Source organism: Scardinius erythrophthalmus (genome assembly GCF_964197995.2).
Source record: "Scardinius erythrophthalmus genome assembly, chromosome: 4".
Lineage (NCBI taxonomy): Eukaryota > Metazoa > Chordata > Actinopteri > Cypriniformes > Leuciscidae > Scardinius > Scardinius erythrophthalmus.
In genome coordinates this window covers 17678763-17695309 of record NC_138224.1, presented here as the reverse complement: position 1 = coordinate 17695309, position 16547 = coordinate 17678763, and the positions used below count along the sequence as shown (strand labels likewise).

General features: G+C 37.9%; 1 protein-coding gene across 1 annotated transcript in view; it reads left to right on the top strand.

The window, feature by feature from the left end:
• LOC308689438 (thyrotropin-releasing hormone-degrading ectoenzyme-like) overlaps nt 1–16547 on the top strand; it is a 132306-nt gene that overhangs the window by 103141 nt on the left and 12618 nt on the right. Inside the window, exons 10-15 of the mRNA XM_081363144.1 lie at nt 1972–2060; nt 3315–3448; nt 3597–3652; nt 10523–10670; nt 12475–12572; nt 12784–12891. Coding sequence (XP_081219270.1) covers nt 1972–2060; nt 3315–3448; nt 3597–3652; nt 10523–10670; nt 12475–12572; nt 12784–12891 — 633 coding nt within the window. The remainder of the gene's footprint in view (nt 1–1971; nt 2061–3314; nt 3449–3596; nt 3653–10522; nt 10671–12474; nt 12573–12783; nt 12892–16547) is intronic.

The window sequence follows — 16547 nt, the reverse complement described above, 5'->3', positions numbered from 1 at the left end:
TTTTTTAATAAGACTTATGAATTGTAACCGCATTGTAATAATTATGTTAAGCCTTTAGAAAGTATGATGCATTAAAACACAAGACCAACAACCAATTTCAGGTGAACTAAGGAATCTAAAAATATTATAATGCATTTTAACTTTGCTTAAAGTTACTTATGAAAAGACATACTGCAATTATGAATTCCTTAATGCATTATGCATAAAGACATTGAGTAAAGAGTTCCCATATTGTTTTATAACAGAGATTTCAGTCTGTCTTTTCACTAAACCCTAATTGAGGCGTGTTCAGACATAATTATGACACATTGAATAACATAAATCATCTTTCCTGAATGAATGGAGGTGAGTCACCAGCAGCCTAAAAAGGATTTTTGTCCGTTCCTGTCGGTTTTCCAAATAACACAAATGCTTAATGATCCAACCCTTTCCCCACAGCCAAGACTGACATCATGAAATAATCCAGACGGCTCTTCTCATATTTAATCACTAAATGTTGACATTTATGAGGAGTATGTGGTGCGTGCCTGTGTAAAGTTCAATGCCACAGTGATAGGCTGCTGTGACGGTTGCCAGGGTGTTGCTATGTGTTTGTCAGAGTGTTTTTTAGCATGTTGCCTCAAGATAAAAGACGGCTTATCATGATCTGTTGTTCTAGCCAAGCTAAGATGCTAACATGCTAACCAAATGAAGGGATGGTGTTTTTTAAACACTTTAGCTTTGATAAAATGATGTGTAATTTAAAAGACATTTTCATGATTAAGCATGAAAACACCATTAAGCTTTAAATTGTTCTGTCATTTCTTATCAAGTTACCAGGCACTGAATAAAGTACAATGGTGCGAAAGGCACACCTTAAGTAAAATGTGCATTTTTAAATATGGAGGTAGACACCCAACTTAATAATGATATTGACCATATGAATGTAACAAAAGATTGTACCATGTTAAAGTATATAAAATCACATCAACCATGTCTTGCCAACAAATGAAAAAGCCAGCCAATTATTTAATGTCAATTATTGTGCCTTTAGCCTCTACAGAATGGACGTTTTTACCCTAAATGCCATACTTACATATTCTTTAGTTATTAACAATCTGTTGATTTAACTACTTTTAATTGAAGATCATTAACTAGACATTCAACTTCAAGTATATATGGCCATTTTTCACATAATTCTGTAACATTTGAAAACATTAAATAGCAATAGAACATCAAACCTATAGCACAGAATTGACTGTTGCTGTCCGTGATCATCCGAATTTCCCAGTGAACCTATAAAAAAAGCTGAGGAAGGGGGGAAATTGTAAAATAAAGTTGAAATATTTGTTTGGAGCGTGTTCAAATGATTCAGTCTTACATTAGATGTCATAATGTTACAGTATTTATTGCTTTGGATCAGCTCAGCTGCACTCTTGTTGTCTGGGGTAATTTACACTGGCTGACAGCAGAACTCGTCCACGTGTGTGTCAGACATTTTGACAGACTGAAAGAGGGACGGCCATCCAGTGTGACAGCTGTCAGACAGAGTTCATACCTAGAGATGTTCATACACACACAATAGCACATGAAAGCTATAGAGTCACAGATGAATCGACATCAAAATGAGGCGGCGACACAGAACATGACAGCGATCGGGTGATGAGTGATACACAGCTGTGTGTGTGTGTGTGACAGAGAGAGAGATAGAGAGAGAAAGCAAAGCACTCTGGGAAAGAATGAAAACTGATTTCTTTGAGCTTTGACACTGCTGGGTTTTCTTTGAGCTTCACAATCATCTAATACTCCTGATTTTGTCACTCTGCCTGCTAGTGTTGAGACAGAGAGGATATTGCACGAATGTATCCCACAATCCCATTAAATCGTGGGCGTCCATTTGTGTCAGATTATACACATCATACTGTGACATTTAAACTCCTGAGATCAAACAGAAGCGTTTCATCTGTTATTTCTCTCTTTGTCTCATTTCAGCTTCCAGTGGCAAATACCGCTGACGTTCGCAGTGGGAAACTCCAGTCACATATCAACAGAGACCATCATGTGGGTCGCCAATAAAACAGGTACAATTATACAAAGTGCTTTTATTAGAATATGGACACAGACAGTCACATTATTCTAATGAGGATTTCCTTCATTATGATGTCAGGACAGTTTAATATAACCCTGACATTTTTGACTGCCCAAAAATGTCAAAATTTTAATTAATAAGAAGAAATTAAAAATGTGCTCATCATAAAATATGGTGTATTCAAGTCATTGTATGTATGAGTTAATTGATTTTTTTTAATACATTTTTAGACCCATGAAATCCCTATCAGCCAGTGACAGATACCGTTTTTTTTTATTTAATTTTCCCGTACAATTTGATGAATTCAGCTCTCAAGACATGCATGTTTGTATATTCCTTTTTACTAAACACTTCAATGCTATTCTTCTGTGATTCCCACACTGTTGCAGCACCCACACGTCCACCATCATTACATTCAATCCTATTCCATTACATTCCTCTCCTTTGGGAGATCGAGGCGGATTTTCTTTGGACGAAGCCACAGCGAGTCAAATTCCAAGAGCCGGAATTAAATTTGCTCTGCGAGCGATCCATGTGGCTCAGAGCTGAAATTTCCCCTGATTATGAGACCATTTAACAGCCTCCATTTTCTGCTCACCTTCCATGAAAAACTGCCCTCACCAGGCCTACAATGCAGATGACACCGAGCCGGAGACAATGACTCTTGAAAGAAACACACACTGTAACATAGAGACCCCATTTATATGCATTAAATCACCGCATGACTCTTGAAATCTGGCCGCTGACGGTTGGATGCTTCCTGGATCACGATACACTGCAAATCCATTGAGTCCATGAGCGCTCGAAAGCACTTAACCAGTGAATTTGTTAGCCATGAAAAAGCACAAGGTCTGGCTGGAACAGGTTGAGAACGGTGGCAAACACAATAGATTACAGATGTTGTACATACAAAATGCTGAATGCATCGTCTCTTCATGTATATTTCTGTACAGTCTGAGTTCATTTCAAAGATGATAAATGTGCTCACAATTTGATATGCATAAAAAGCTTTGCAAGTTCACTGTCAGGTAGAATACATCAGTCCATATGAACTATAGTGACTTTTTGCTTTATATACATTTTGTTTGTAATGAACTTCCTGTTATCTGAATATATTATCTGTCATTGAGCGTCTAGGCATCATTTAGCGCCACATGTTTCTGCTTGTGAGTTGAGCTACAGTGACTGTCAGAAGTGTCATTAAACATTTGTTTCATGTTCTTTTTTTTTACTGCTGTATTCATAGAGACGCACAGAGTGGGTCACATGGGCGGCGAGACGTGGTTGCTGGGCAACATCAATCAAACGGGATACTTCCGAGTGAACTACGACCTCCACAACTGGAGACTTCTCATTCAACAGCTGATGAGCAACCCAAAGGTATTCCTTTCTTCCACATCTGTCAGTCTTTCTGTCTTCCCGTTTTATCCAAAGTGTTTCTTCCTCCTCTTCTGTTATGATTCTTCCTTTTATTCTCCTCATCACTTCCTGCTGTATTGTAAATGTCTGTGCTGTTCTCTCACGGCAGATCATCTCCGTGGGCAACAGGGCCGGTCTGATCGATGATGTCTTCAACCTGGCGAGGTGGGTTCAGTTTGTTACATGCAAAATCATTCAGAGAGTCTGAGACCTGAGATCCATCTAACAGCCTTCACACCCCTGCAGAAACCCCTAGATTATTCAGGCTATTTGTGTCCTGCTTTTTATTCTCACAGTAACTGTCACATTATTTCAGGAGGTCGTGCACTTACCAGTAAGAAAGCTTAAAGTGACATGTTTGAGCTGTTTCAACTGAAAGCAACTTGCACTGGCACTTAAAATATATCAGTGTCATTGTTTTGTCCCAAGATGCACATGTTTTTTTTCTAAGACCCGTTTATAAAAGCTACTTAAACTAAGGTTTAATCCTGGCTTAATCTAAACTCTGTCAACCAGGCATTGGATTATAAAGGCATATTGAGCCCAAGTCTATATTTTAAGCACGAAAATTATCAAGATCTCTATGAAATTCTCTATGGTGAAAATTTGTTAATTAACTCTAATTAAATAAAAATAAATTGTACTAACGAAATGTACCATACATTTTGTTATTCCATGAAAGCTCAATAATTATTATTTAAAAGGATTCATTTCCCCCCACTTTTGCAAAACTAGACCTGCATCTTTTCATTATGGGCACTTAATAATAATAAGCCTCATTTTTGGATGACACTGTGATTTTCTAAAACCCGATTTTACCAAAATGAGCTTCATTTTAATGCATCATAGGCATCAAAGAACAGACAGGGGGCTTTTACCTTAAGTTACAGAAGAGCAAATCATTGCAAATGGATCTTCATCTTCCTGGGATTTCAAAAGATTACATCACGACTGACAGATCTGAATGAAAGTGAAAATGTTGCAAGACTCAAGACTTGTTCATTCCTGGTTTTAACATCCATCTCGGTTGATCTGCTGGTTAGCCGAGACATTTTTTTTGGATGATACAAAATGAACATCTAGATAGTTTCTATATACATAAAGTATTCATTTCACATCATCTGTTATGAATCCATAACTTTCCAAGCTCATTAAAATTGCATCACCAGATGCCGGAATCAGTATTATGCTAAATCTCAATTTGGTATTCAGTTGTAATGGACCTAAGTAATCAGTCCCAGAGAATTTGCATACTTTCTGTTGATTAGCATTTGAGATAGATATTTGATTATTATTATAAAAAAAAAAACTCTTTAGAAGATTTAAAAAAAAAATCACGATTCATCCACTGGGTGTCATTTAAAAAAACAAATGAATTGAATACTTGCCATGTTGTATTTAAAAAGACCCATTTAATTATTGATTTATTAGATTTGTTAGTTGTTTTGTTTTCTTTTAATTGAATTCAGAAGTCATGGGGCCCTATCTTGCACCCAGCGCAATTGACTTTGTACAGCGACGCATGTATCATTCCTATTTTGCACCCGCGCAAAGCGCGCTTTTCCCTCCACTGAAGCACGTCGCTAAACTAGGGAATGAACTTGCGCTCCCTGGGCGATTCAGCGCAAAAAAGGAGGCGTGTTCTGGCGCAAACGTTCCTTCATGCTATTTGGTTTAGAAAACAATTGCGCCACTAACCAGGAAAAAATAGTTTAAAGTCAGTGGCGCGTTGCGCATGTTATTCATATGCTATTTTAAGGGCACATGCTTGGCCATAATCAATGTAGCGTGTGCACAACGCGCATACACTTTGATTCTCTCATCTACACAGAAGCAGCAGTTTTCATTTTTGCAAATCATACATTATTACGATAGATAGATAGATAGATAGATAGATAGATAGATAGATAGATAGATAGATAGATAGATAGATAGATAGATAGATAGATAGATAGATAGATAGATAGATAGATAGATAGATAGATAGATAGATAGATAGATAGATAGATAGATAGATAGACAATTTATTATAAAAGCATACATCTAGCTTACACATTTACCCAAATTATCATACGCCTTTTTAACCGAAGTTAATTTGGGTGTGTTTCTCCATCCCCAACGTCCCTGACGAGAGCGTTGCTCTCCTTGGCTGTGAACCGCTCCTGGCGCGCCTGGCAAATCCGCCGTTATAATAGGAATCCGCTTTAGTACAAGCGCGCCTGCTCTTAAAGGGAATGTGAGATGACACTCTGATTGGTTTATTTCACGTTACGCCCAAACCACACCTATGAATAATGAAGCTCTTCAGACCAACCCATTTTAGATTTTTGCCTGGTGCAAGAGTCATTTATCCCGCCGGGAAAATAGCAACAGCGCCAAGACCCGCCCACAAAGTTACTTGCGCTTTGCGCTTTGACACTTGCGTTTCAGATCGTTAAAATAGGGCCCATGGTGTTTTTATTTTGACTGTTCAGACAATAAACTGCTCATGTCTTTTAGAGAAAGACAGAAATTTATCACAAGACCTAAATTTCAAGGTTAACGCCCATTTTCTTCTGGTCAGCCTGAAAGGATCTTGATAAAGCCGTCCATCACAATAGAAAGAAGAGTCAGATGCAGCTCTCGTTCTGTACTGTACTCTTGATCTTCTTTTCTCCTTTAGCCCGAAGGCATTAGTGAAGAAAAAGCCTTTAGCTCATCAAGATGAGACCTGCGGTGAGACCACTGAGCCGTTACTGCGATAGCGGATAATAAGAAAGCAAGGGAAAACCTCTGTTTCCCCTCCTTTCCGTTGCGGTCTCATTGTCTCGATCCTTCAGAGCTTCATCATTAGCTGGAAACTCACATGTGAGAGGAGGAAAGACAGAACGGTAAAGGTAGATATGAACAGAGTTTATTGTGCCACAGGCTGCCAAGCTGCCATTAGTTCCTTCAGCAATGACTGCTCTCCCTAAGGTCCTCTCTGTTTGATACAAGGACTCGCTCATTCTGCTTAATGAAGGAAATATTCAGTCACTGGCAGCCGCTCTTGATGCTACAAAACAACTGAGTTCCACTGGTGGACTTTCTTAGACATTGAATTTAGGTGCTGCTTTATACAGATTGTGAAATTCATTCACTTTGGACAGTCATTTTTATTCTTCCACCAAACTAAATGAGGAAGCTGTCAGATTCTCTGCTAGCATTAGCTGCGCTGTTCTTCAAACTGAAACGACAGGCTTGTGTGCCGGCGCTGTGCGGCTCATGTTGAGATAGACGGGGCTTTAACAGGCATGTGGAGAGTTGTGCTTTTGACCAAAGATGTTTCCTAACCACGAAGGTTCAGTCAACTGACGACAAACCCACAGAGAAACTTGTGTTTATTATGTCATATTGAGCTCAGAAAGGAAACCTGTTCCTGTGTTATAGTGCGTCATGTTCATTTAGCCTGTTTATTCGGCTCGGCCTTGTTTACCGAAGAGCTTGATAATTGATATTTAACAGGACTGAAGGCAAATCCTTTTGTTCCTGATTTCAGTCTGGTTTCTACATGTTTTTTTGTCTCTGCTTTAGTTTGCAGCTACTCTTAATAAATACGAGCGGATGTTAACAGCATGTCTCATTCATCCTCAGGCTAGATCTGTGGAGATGGTTATTGGCCCTCACGTTCTCGAGAAGAAAATGACAACCTGCATATTAAAAACAGCATCATCGTTAATCACAGTGTGTAAAATGTCTCATTTCTCTGTAAATTACTGGGACGATAAAGAGTGTTCATATGACTGAGGAAACTGAATGCCTCGAGGGATGTTATCTAATTAAATGCCCCTGGTGCTCATGGGAGTCATTCACTCAGATCAATACTGACTCACAAAGACTTTATTGTGATTATGAATTACTGGATCAATTGAGAAGAAGAAAGCTAGAGTAAGTGAAGACTAGTTGGAGACTGAATATCATATTTAATGTGCATAATAATTGGGTTAATTGCATAGCTTTTCAGTCATAAGCAAGCAAGCATCTTCCATAAAAGTATCTTTAAAGCACAGAGTTATTTAAATATTCTCTGGAGCAACAGTTATACTGAGGTTTTGGATTGAACAGTCAAAAATGTTTGGGTCATATTTCAGCCTATGTTAATATTATATTATATAAGTATGTTCTATGAATATGGGTAGTATGAATGAAATTCAGATGTACTACATCCACCATGTTGTTACTGTCATGTGACCAACACACTACAAACTAAAACTAAAAGATACAAAATAAAAGCACAAGGAACACAAATAAGAAATGCATGACACTATGTGCTTAAGAATCATGAAAATAGTGTCAGACTGCAAAAACAGTAATTTTCATGTAGATTTGTAAGCAATTAACAGTTGCTGTCAACAGTCATTTTGATCACCAGCTACTTGAACCTCCATAAAAACGCTGATCTGTTCTTAACCCGACATTAGCATCAGCAGGTTGTTGCCGTAAAGACAGAAGGTTGTTTTGTTTGCGACGCTCGTGAAACATCACAACACCTGTCGACAATTCTGCCATACAACACATCTAATACAACTGCCAGAAAGAATTAAACAACAGTGCCAGGAGAATATTTTGGTTACTTTTCCATATTCTTTTCCTTTGCACAATATTTTCTTTTGACTCTGAGTCTCAGTGATGGAGCTTCTTAATAGGCCTGCTTGAAATGCTCTGCTCAAGCTTCATCTAAATGAGCTACAATTACAGGCTAATTTAAAAGTCAATGATTTATTTAGGAGACTGTTATTTCAATGTCAGTGACGTGTGTGTGTGGGGGGGGGGGGCAGTAATTCATTACTGTGCTTGCGAACAGTATAGGTAAAACGTCAGTGCCTCATGATATTTTTATGGTCATGTGGTGTTCTTTTATTTTTTATGAATATTTCAATAATTCAAAAGTAAAAAGTAAAAGGATTTTTTTTTGAAAGGATCAACTAAATGGCCTTAATCCATTTGCTCCTGTTAGAATTGGGTAATAATGGAAGTGTCTCTAGATATAAATGACATGCAAAGCAATGTTCTTAAATTCCTTATATTCCCTCTGAAGAAGAACCACACTTAATATACTTTAATATTTTATACATACTTTAATATTGTGTTTCTATTTGAATGCTTTAATATTATAATATATATACCCCTAAATGCGTCTGACAAGACAATACTCATGTAAGCACTATGAAGGACATCTACATCTGTAACCTCAGGCACCGTCTCTCTCTCTCTTTCTCTCTCTCTCTCTCTCACTCGCTCTCTCTCTCTCTCTCTCTCTCTCTCTCTCTCTCTCTCTCTCTCTCTCTCTCTCTCTCTCTCTCTCTCTCTCTCTCTCTCTCTCTCTCTCTCTCTCTCTCAGATTTGGAAACACAAAATAATGAATTCACAAACAATGTAATTAATGTAAAGACTGAAAAGCTCTTGACTCAGTGTCAAAACCGCATCCTTCATGTCTTGTGTGCACATCTATCCTGACAATATACATTGAACATTTCCATGTAATCAGTGTGAAAGAATAACAGACAGCCGATGAGTGTTTCAAGTGCATTGGCATCATTATAGACTGATTAATTGTTTATATTAATACAATTATTGCTCATTAGACCACAGTTTAATGCTTGATGGTTAACGACAGCTTGGATACAATCAAAGGTGTTTGGAAGTCATTCTACACATCAAAACTTGAAAATGTTTTGAGATAAGCACATATACATGTTAATCGCGGTAAAAACTAAATTTTGTTACTCATAACTGTTTAATAATTAAAAATGAATTCATGCCTGAGGTTAACAGCTACTCAGCTTTGGTTTTGCACTGAATGTCAATTATCCCAGCTCGTTTTATGAATATTTTGGATGTTTTTGAACATCACTGAGCAAAGATATTACACTAATATACATTTTGATGACTCTCTTTCCTTCTGTAATCTATAACAGACTGTTCAAAGGAAGAAGAAGAAGATTCCTGATCTAAATTAGTCCCAAACCTCATTAAACACTTTGAGCTAAAATTCTTCGCAGTTAAACAGGATTAATTTACCTTTTTCTTATCCTAACTTCACTTCGCCATGGAGATTCACATCCTCAATTGTCTCCTGCTTATGTTATTGCAAATCAGTTTGTCTGGAAATCTTAAAAACCTCCTTGGTTAAGAGTGGGTAACTGTGATTAATGTCCCAATTAAATGTGTGTTGGGTGAATCTGTCCTCTGGAATTTAATGAGACCGTTTTCCGAGTCTGATCACTTCCTTTTTCGCCTGACCTCTGATTCGGAGCGCTTATGTGCCCTGCATGAAATTATGAGAAATGAAGATTAATTTCTGAGTCAGAGTAAGGGCTTTAAGCTGGAACATAAATATGATCTCAACTAGATTCTACTTTTTCTGAGAGGTGCTCGCTTGTGTAAAACTCCTTGCTGTGATGCTTGGGTTTCCAAATCATTACGTGGTTGCTAAAGCGTTCTGATTTCTGAGCCTTATAGCAAAAGCATTTTCAGATTTGTGAAGTCTTGTCTCTCTAGTGTTTTTGCTCTAAGGATATCGGCCACTTTTCTTTGTTTCCGCTCTCATGGGAAAGTTGTGGGAGTTTCAAAAAAGACTGAAGGGAAAGTCGGCTGATAACGTGAAACAAAAATAAATGGAGAAGCACCGATGTGTGGCCTAGAAACACAGTCTCACTTGACTAGAGCCCAAGGTCCTGCTGAAATACATCTGGGATTTGATGTGCTCTTCTAAATGACGGTGGATATGTGCTGTTAATGCTCATGTCTGTGTTTTTAGAAAAGATCTTATGTTTTATGGATTTATGCAAATTGAACACGACTGTAGCCGAACAGGAGAAGCTGTTTTTTGGGGTTTTTTACAGCACATTATGACTCCCCACGCAGAGCACAATGCCTGGCAGGTATTCTAAACCAATGATGATGAACAAAATGAACTGTTTGTAATCAAATGTTAACGATGTGTCTACCAAAGGGGAAATATTCTTCAAATGTGTTGCTAGTGTCTTATCCTCCTACTCTCTTTCTTCTCTCTAGAGCGGGGTATTTGCCCCAAAACGTCCCCCTGCAGATGATCTCATATTTGCCTCAGGAGAGCGAGTTTCTGCCCTGGCACGCTGCTAGTCGAGCTCTTTACCAGCTGGACAAACTCCTGGACCGCACTGAAGACCACAGCCTGTTCAGCGTGAGTCTGATCTCACATCAGTTTGGTGTGTGTTGGATTTTAACCTTGACTAGTGCAATAAGAAAGACACAGCTGATATCTAGCAGCACGTCTCAGGTGACTCGACAGATCGAACTTAAGACTTCCTCTGATCATTATTCCACAACAGTCCACAATGTTTCAGGCACAATGCCTGTTTTAGAAACAGTGAGATTTCCACCATCGGTTGTGTTTTAATGGCTATATGTTAAGAATAGCGAACTACCATATCATACTACTCTGCAGTAAAGAGTATGCATGTTGTGAATAGTGTGCAATAGAGCGCATGTGTGTGGAATCCCCAGATGAGCTTCTGCAAGTATATAATGAGGGCACTGTGTGAAATACTGTTTCCCACAATGCAGTGCACTTGACTTAATCCCAATTTCCCGTGTGACGAATGAAACCTGCACAATATCAACTGTCATTTTTATCTGCTTCTTCTAGATACGTTATTTGATCAGAATGAGAAATGTACATTTTTACAGAATAAGCACTATATATTTTTTTTTTCTGTTTTTATATATAATATGCAGTGTATAATGTGCAGTATGTTAGTATTTGATTCTGAACATCATGATGACAGAGTGAGACAGTCTCTCTGTTTCTCCGGCTTCTGTCTTACTTGTCCTCCTGCTTTCATATTCATTTATCACTTTGTTATTCAGAGTAGCATTCACACGCCTACCCACAATCCCTCAGTGCGCATGAGTCATTTCTGCCCCTCCTCTGTAATGGAAGACCCTTTAGTGTCGGCAGTGAGTGTGTGATGAATTGAATAGTGTCTTCTCTCTGTAACTCACATTTATTGTGCTTACTGTGAGACAGAGCAGATGTTTAGCATGTAATGCAAGACAGGAAACAGCTGGAGCAAATTAGTTAGATGCCTTCAAATCATGTGACCAGGTGTCTCAACCGTCAGTCCAAACCAGTGTGTGTGTGTGTGTGTGTGTGTGTGTGTGTGTGTGTGTACGCATGCTGCGTCACTAATTGTCAAACTGAGGTTACTCTGTTGGCAAAACTATAACACATCACTCAATGTTTGTAACAGCTTGACAAACACACCTGATCATCTGTACGGTTCAACACATTATGGAAAACAATGTCCTCTACTTCTGTCCCAGTGTTTTACTGTATGTGCTTTTATCCGTGTAAGTGTGTGTTTGTGTTAAGAATTGAATTGCAGCATAGCAGGGTCTAATTGTGATCATTCACTCGTCTCAGTAAGAGGGCATGAAGGAGAGCAGTCATGCTAAATTAGCCATGATATCAACTGCTGTTACATTTCCCTCATGCACACACACACACCGTGTATAAACTGTATAAACATAACAAAACAACACAATATATTCAGTTTGAATCAACATTCTCTCTCGTTCTCTTTTAACGAGGACTCAGCAGCTTCTGTTAGTCAAATGCTGTACAATAATTTGTCCAGACAGTTATATATGTAAATATTCTAATATGTTTTAAAGCTGAAAGCTAGTTCATAAAATCTTAAACATTTCTGAATGACCCATTTTTTGCTGCTTAGTTTTCACAAATGGTCTGGATGGATTCGGGAGTGAGTTTTATACATTTACAAAGTACAAGTATGAGTACAACATACTGTTATTTCAAGGGAAATTTAAATCCTGGTCTCAACATGGCAACCACTGACTCATTTTCTGCCTCTTGTTTTGTTTTGCACTTCTGTTTGGTTTTGCTTAACTTGTGTTTTATTATATTTCTTGTATTGTTTTGCTTTAATTATTTCCTTTGCTTTACTTTTTGTTTTGTTCATCAGGACTATGTTCTAAGACAGGTGGAACCAAAGTATCACAAGCTGGGCTGGCCAAGCACTTCCCCTGACGGCTCCTTCATTCAGCCGGCTTATCAGGCCGAGTGAGTCTTGAGTTTCATCTTTCTTGAATTATGTATTACAGTTATAAACTTATATGTAGTCTAAGTAAGGACACCGACATTTTAAGTCTGACATTTTCCACCTCAGAGTTGAGAATGACATGTATTTAATTTTTAATTATTCCCTTTCCTCCATCTTTAACTTTCTGCTGCTGTTCTTCCCTGCTGGTATCCTTCCCTCTTTCCTCCTCAGAGAGTTGCAGAGAGAGGTGATCATGCTGGCCTGCAGTTTTGGAAGCAAACACTGTCACCGCAAAGCTGTGTCTCTCATTTCAGACTGGATTTCCAGCAACAAGAACAGGTGAGCAAATTTACAGAGTGGCTTCTCCTCACTCCTGTATAAAGAATCAATCTTCAGATCAGTTATTGGGCTTATTCATGGTCTAAACCATACAAACATCTCATCGCTCACTTAAAGGAGAACTCCAGTCAATTTTAACATTGAGCTCATTTTTTTGTACATTTGGAGTGCTGTCAATACAGAGAACAACGACAAAAATCGGTGTTGCCTACACCGAGTTATTCTATTTTTAAAATTTGCACCCTGTTGACTTCAATGGGGCAATATTTAAACCTGCTTTTAGCCTCTTAACATCCTTGATGTGTCATTACAAGTGCACAGAAAATGTGAGTGATTCCTTCTGAGTGAACACGAGTGGATCTGACTGCAGTAGATGTAAAAGATATGTGACCCTGGATCACAAAACCAGTCTTATGTCGCACGGGTATATTTGTGGCAATAGCCAACAAAACATTGTAGGCCTATGGGTCAAAATTATAGATTTTTCTTTTATGCCAAAAATCATTAGGATATTAAGTAAAAATCATGTTCCATGAAGATATTTTGTAAATTTCCCACCTTAAATATATAAAACATTTATTTTTGTGAATGGATGCAGCACTATCGCCAATAGAAATGGACAACTTTAAAGGCGATTTTCTCAATATTTCGATTTTTCTGTACCCTCAGATTCCAGATTTTCAAATAGTTGTATCTCGGCCAAATATTGTCCTATCCTAACAAACCATACATCAATGGAAAGATTATGTATTCAGCTTTCAGATGATGTATAAATCTCAATTTAAAAAAAATACACATAAGACTGGTTTTGTGGTCCAGGGTCACATATGTATAAAAATGATGTTATTTAAGCCAGCGCAAATACCTGTTTACATCCTGTTTTTCGGTTGAAGTCCAAAGTAGTCGATTGCCGAGTTCACGCGCATAGGTTTAGTTACCAATGATCACGCGCATGAACTCGGCAATCGACTACTTTGGACTTCAACCGAAAAACAGGATGTAAACAGGTATTTGCGCTGGCTTAAATAACATCATTTTTATACATATCTTTTACATCTACTGCAGTCAGATTCACTCGTGTTCACTCACATTTTCTGTGCACATGTTATGACACATGAAGGATGTTAAGAGGCTAAAAGCAGGTTTAGTACTTGCCCCATTGAAGTCAACAGGGTGCAAATTTTAAAAATAGAATAACTCGGTGTAGGCAACACCGATTTTTGTCGTTGTTCTCTGTATTGACAGCACTCCAAATGTACAATAAAATGAGCTCAATGTTAAAATTGACCGGAGTTCTCCTTTAACTTAACAACTCAATTACTCAAAAAAATATTAAAATGCAAATATATAAGGTTTGTTAGAAATTAAAGCACTGTAATAACTATCATGATTATTGATTATTTTATGACCAGGTGTTGTTAATGATATGCATTCACAGCAGATTTGTTATAATTACTACCATTTTATTGCTAAAATCATACAAATATTGTAAAAACAAACCAACAAACAATGGTTGGGTATTAAGTATGTTCAGCCCTGCCAACATTCATTCAGTAGGAGCTTTATTCCAAGTGTCCATGGAAACACACAGTCTGATTTGTTTTCCCTGCTGCCCACAGCAATGTTCACATGCATGTATGCAGTATCACACTGTCAAACACACCAGTCCTCCGGCAGGCACTAATGGCCATAATGGAGAACAAACAGGATTGTGTTTGTGTGTCTGAAGAAATGGTTTTACCATGCACAAGATATTGCGTTTGCCCAGTTTTTAGGAAAACATTTTTTGTCCTTGAGCCAAACAGTTGGCCGCACGCCTACAAACACATGAAAGACCACACACACAGTTCATCACACATTAGCAACCTCAAATTCATTGGATATGTGCTTGCTGACTTCACAATTGTGCCTTTAAAGTGGCAGATAGAGCTTAAATACACACACGGATGCTTTATTACACATATAATGTGTCACATATTGACCTTGACTTCATATAATGTGCTTTTAATGACATGTTGAGGTCTCTAACATGACATGAGCTTCTCTGATAGCAGCGGATTGCTCTGTTTAAGAGCTTTTTTGCCTATATTCTTGCTTTCAACATGTGAAATACACACACGGTTGTATTCAACCAGTGTTTGACCTGCTCAATCAAAGATTTTCCACTCTTTTGCCCTGAAATGGCTCAATTGCTCTGGCAGTGGCTCTGTAATTATTACCCCATGGAGTCTAGTGTGAGGTTTCTGATCGTGTCTGAACTGACAGGAAGTCTCTGTACTGAACACAATCCCTCCTGATAGACGTATCATCATGTGGACAGCTTAGTTTAATTCTCTGACAGAGAGTTAGAGCTCATGAAAGACACCTAAAATGCTTTAGTTTCTCGTGTACGACTGTCAAGTCAACAGATGAAAAGAAATTATTTCTGAAACGCATCTGCTAGAGTTGTTGCCTTTCTTCTCGACTGTTTTATGTTATTAGTTTTAGCATACTTTTGATACTAATATAATTTCGACTACTTTTGCTTAACTGTTCTTAATTGTTTTTCGAACTGTGCCTCTGTGATCTGCCAGATGTGTCCTTCATTGTCCTTTCTTCAAAAATGACCTCTAGTCCTGCTGGGATAATAAAAAGAATCTGTTCAGTTTGATATTCAGGGATAAGCAGCACATAAAAGAGGAATGCGTTGACCTTTATGTCTTTTTATGGTTTAGGTGATGATAATGTCACAGGAATGACCCAGCAGAGTTTATGAGCTGCAAAGAAAGGCTTCAGATCACTGTGAAGCCAAAGACAAACTCTGACAAAACCTCCTCATGTGCTTTATTGATTAAAAACAGGATACCACAGACTGACTAAACTGTTTTTAGTGCAATGTTAGTCTTTGTTTGAAATAATAAAGGCTCACATATTGTACATTGTTTCAAAAACAAAATCATCTCACAGACACAGAATCTTCACAGAATTTCATAACCACCTTTTATTATAGATGTGTTATCTCCACACAGCCAAATATTAGACCAAGTCAAACCATTATATTCATGTTATAATATCAGAAGTAAAAACTAGATTTATGGCTTGTGTTCTCTCCGATTTTTATTCTGAAAATACCTTATAAAATTCATGAATTTTCCAGATATAATGGCAGCTAACGGAACGGCACAAATATTATTGTTTAACTGCGTTTCTGAATTCGCTTAGACTTTCTGTCAGTGGCAGTCATAAACAAGACATCACCTTCACAGGTGTGGAAATTTCAGTCTATAAGCTCCAATTGGATGTGACATGATTTTATATCTTACTGAATGTGCCGTTCTCTGTATTGCTACATTGAAAACTCCCAGAGGCTCCGACGGCTCATCCAGAATCAGCAGGTCTTTATTGCGCTTTGTTTGAGCAAATCAAAAGTTCAGTCACTGTATCGCTACAGCTCCTCCAGAGGTTTAATATTATTTCTTCTTCCTGTACGAATATTACATGCATCGTCTCACAGCCTGAGAGACTTTTCTTTCTGAGTTCTTCTACTGTAGACTGTTATTCTTTTCTGAGATTTATAACCAGATGATATTATGGGTCCATTCAGAGGTCATACTTATAACCTGTATATCTCTTGATTATATATACAGGGTGGGCCATTTGTATGGATACACCGTAAT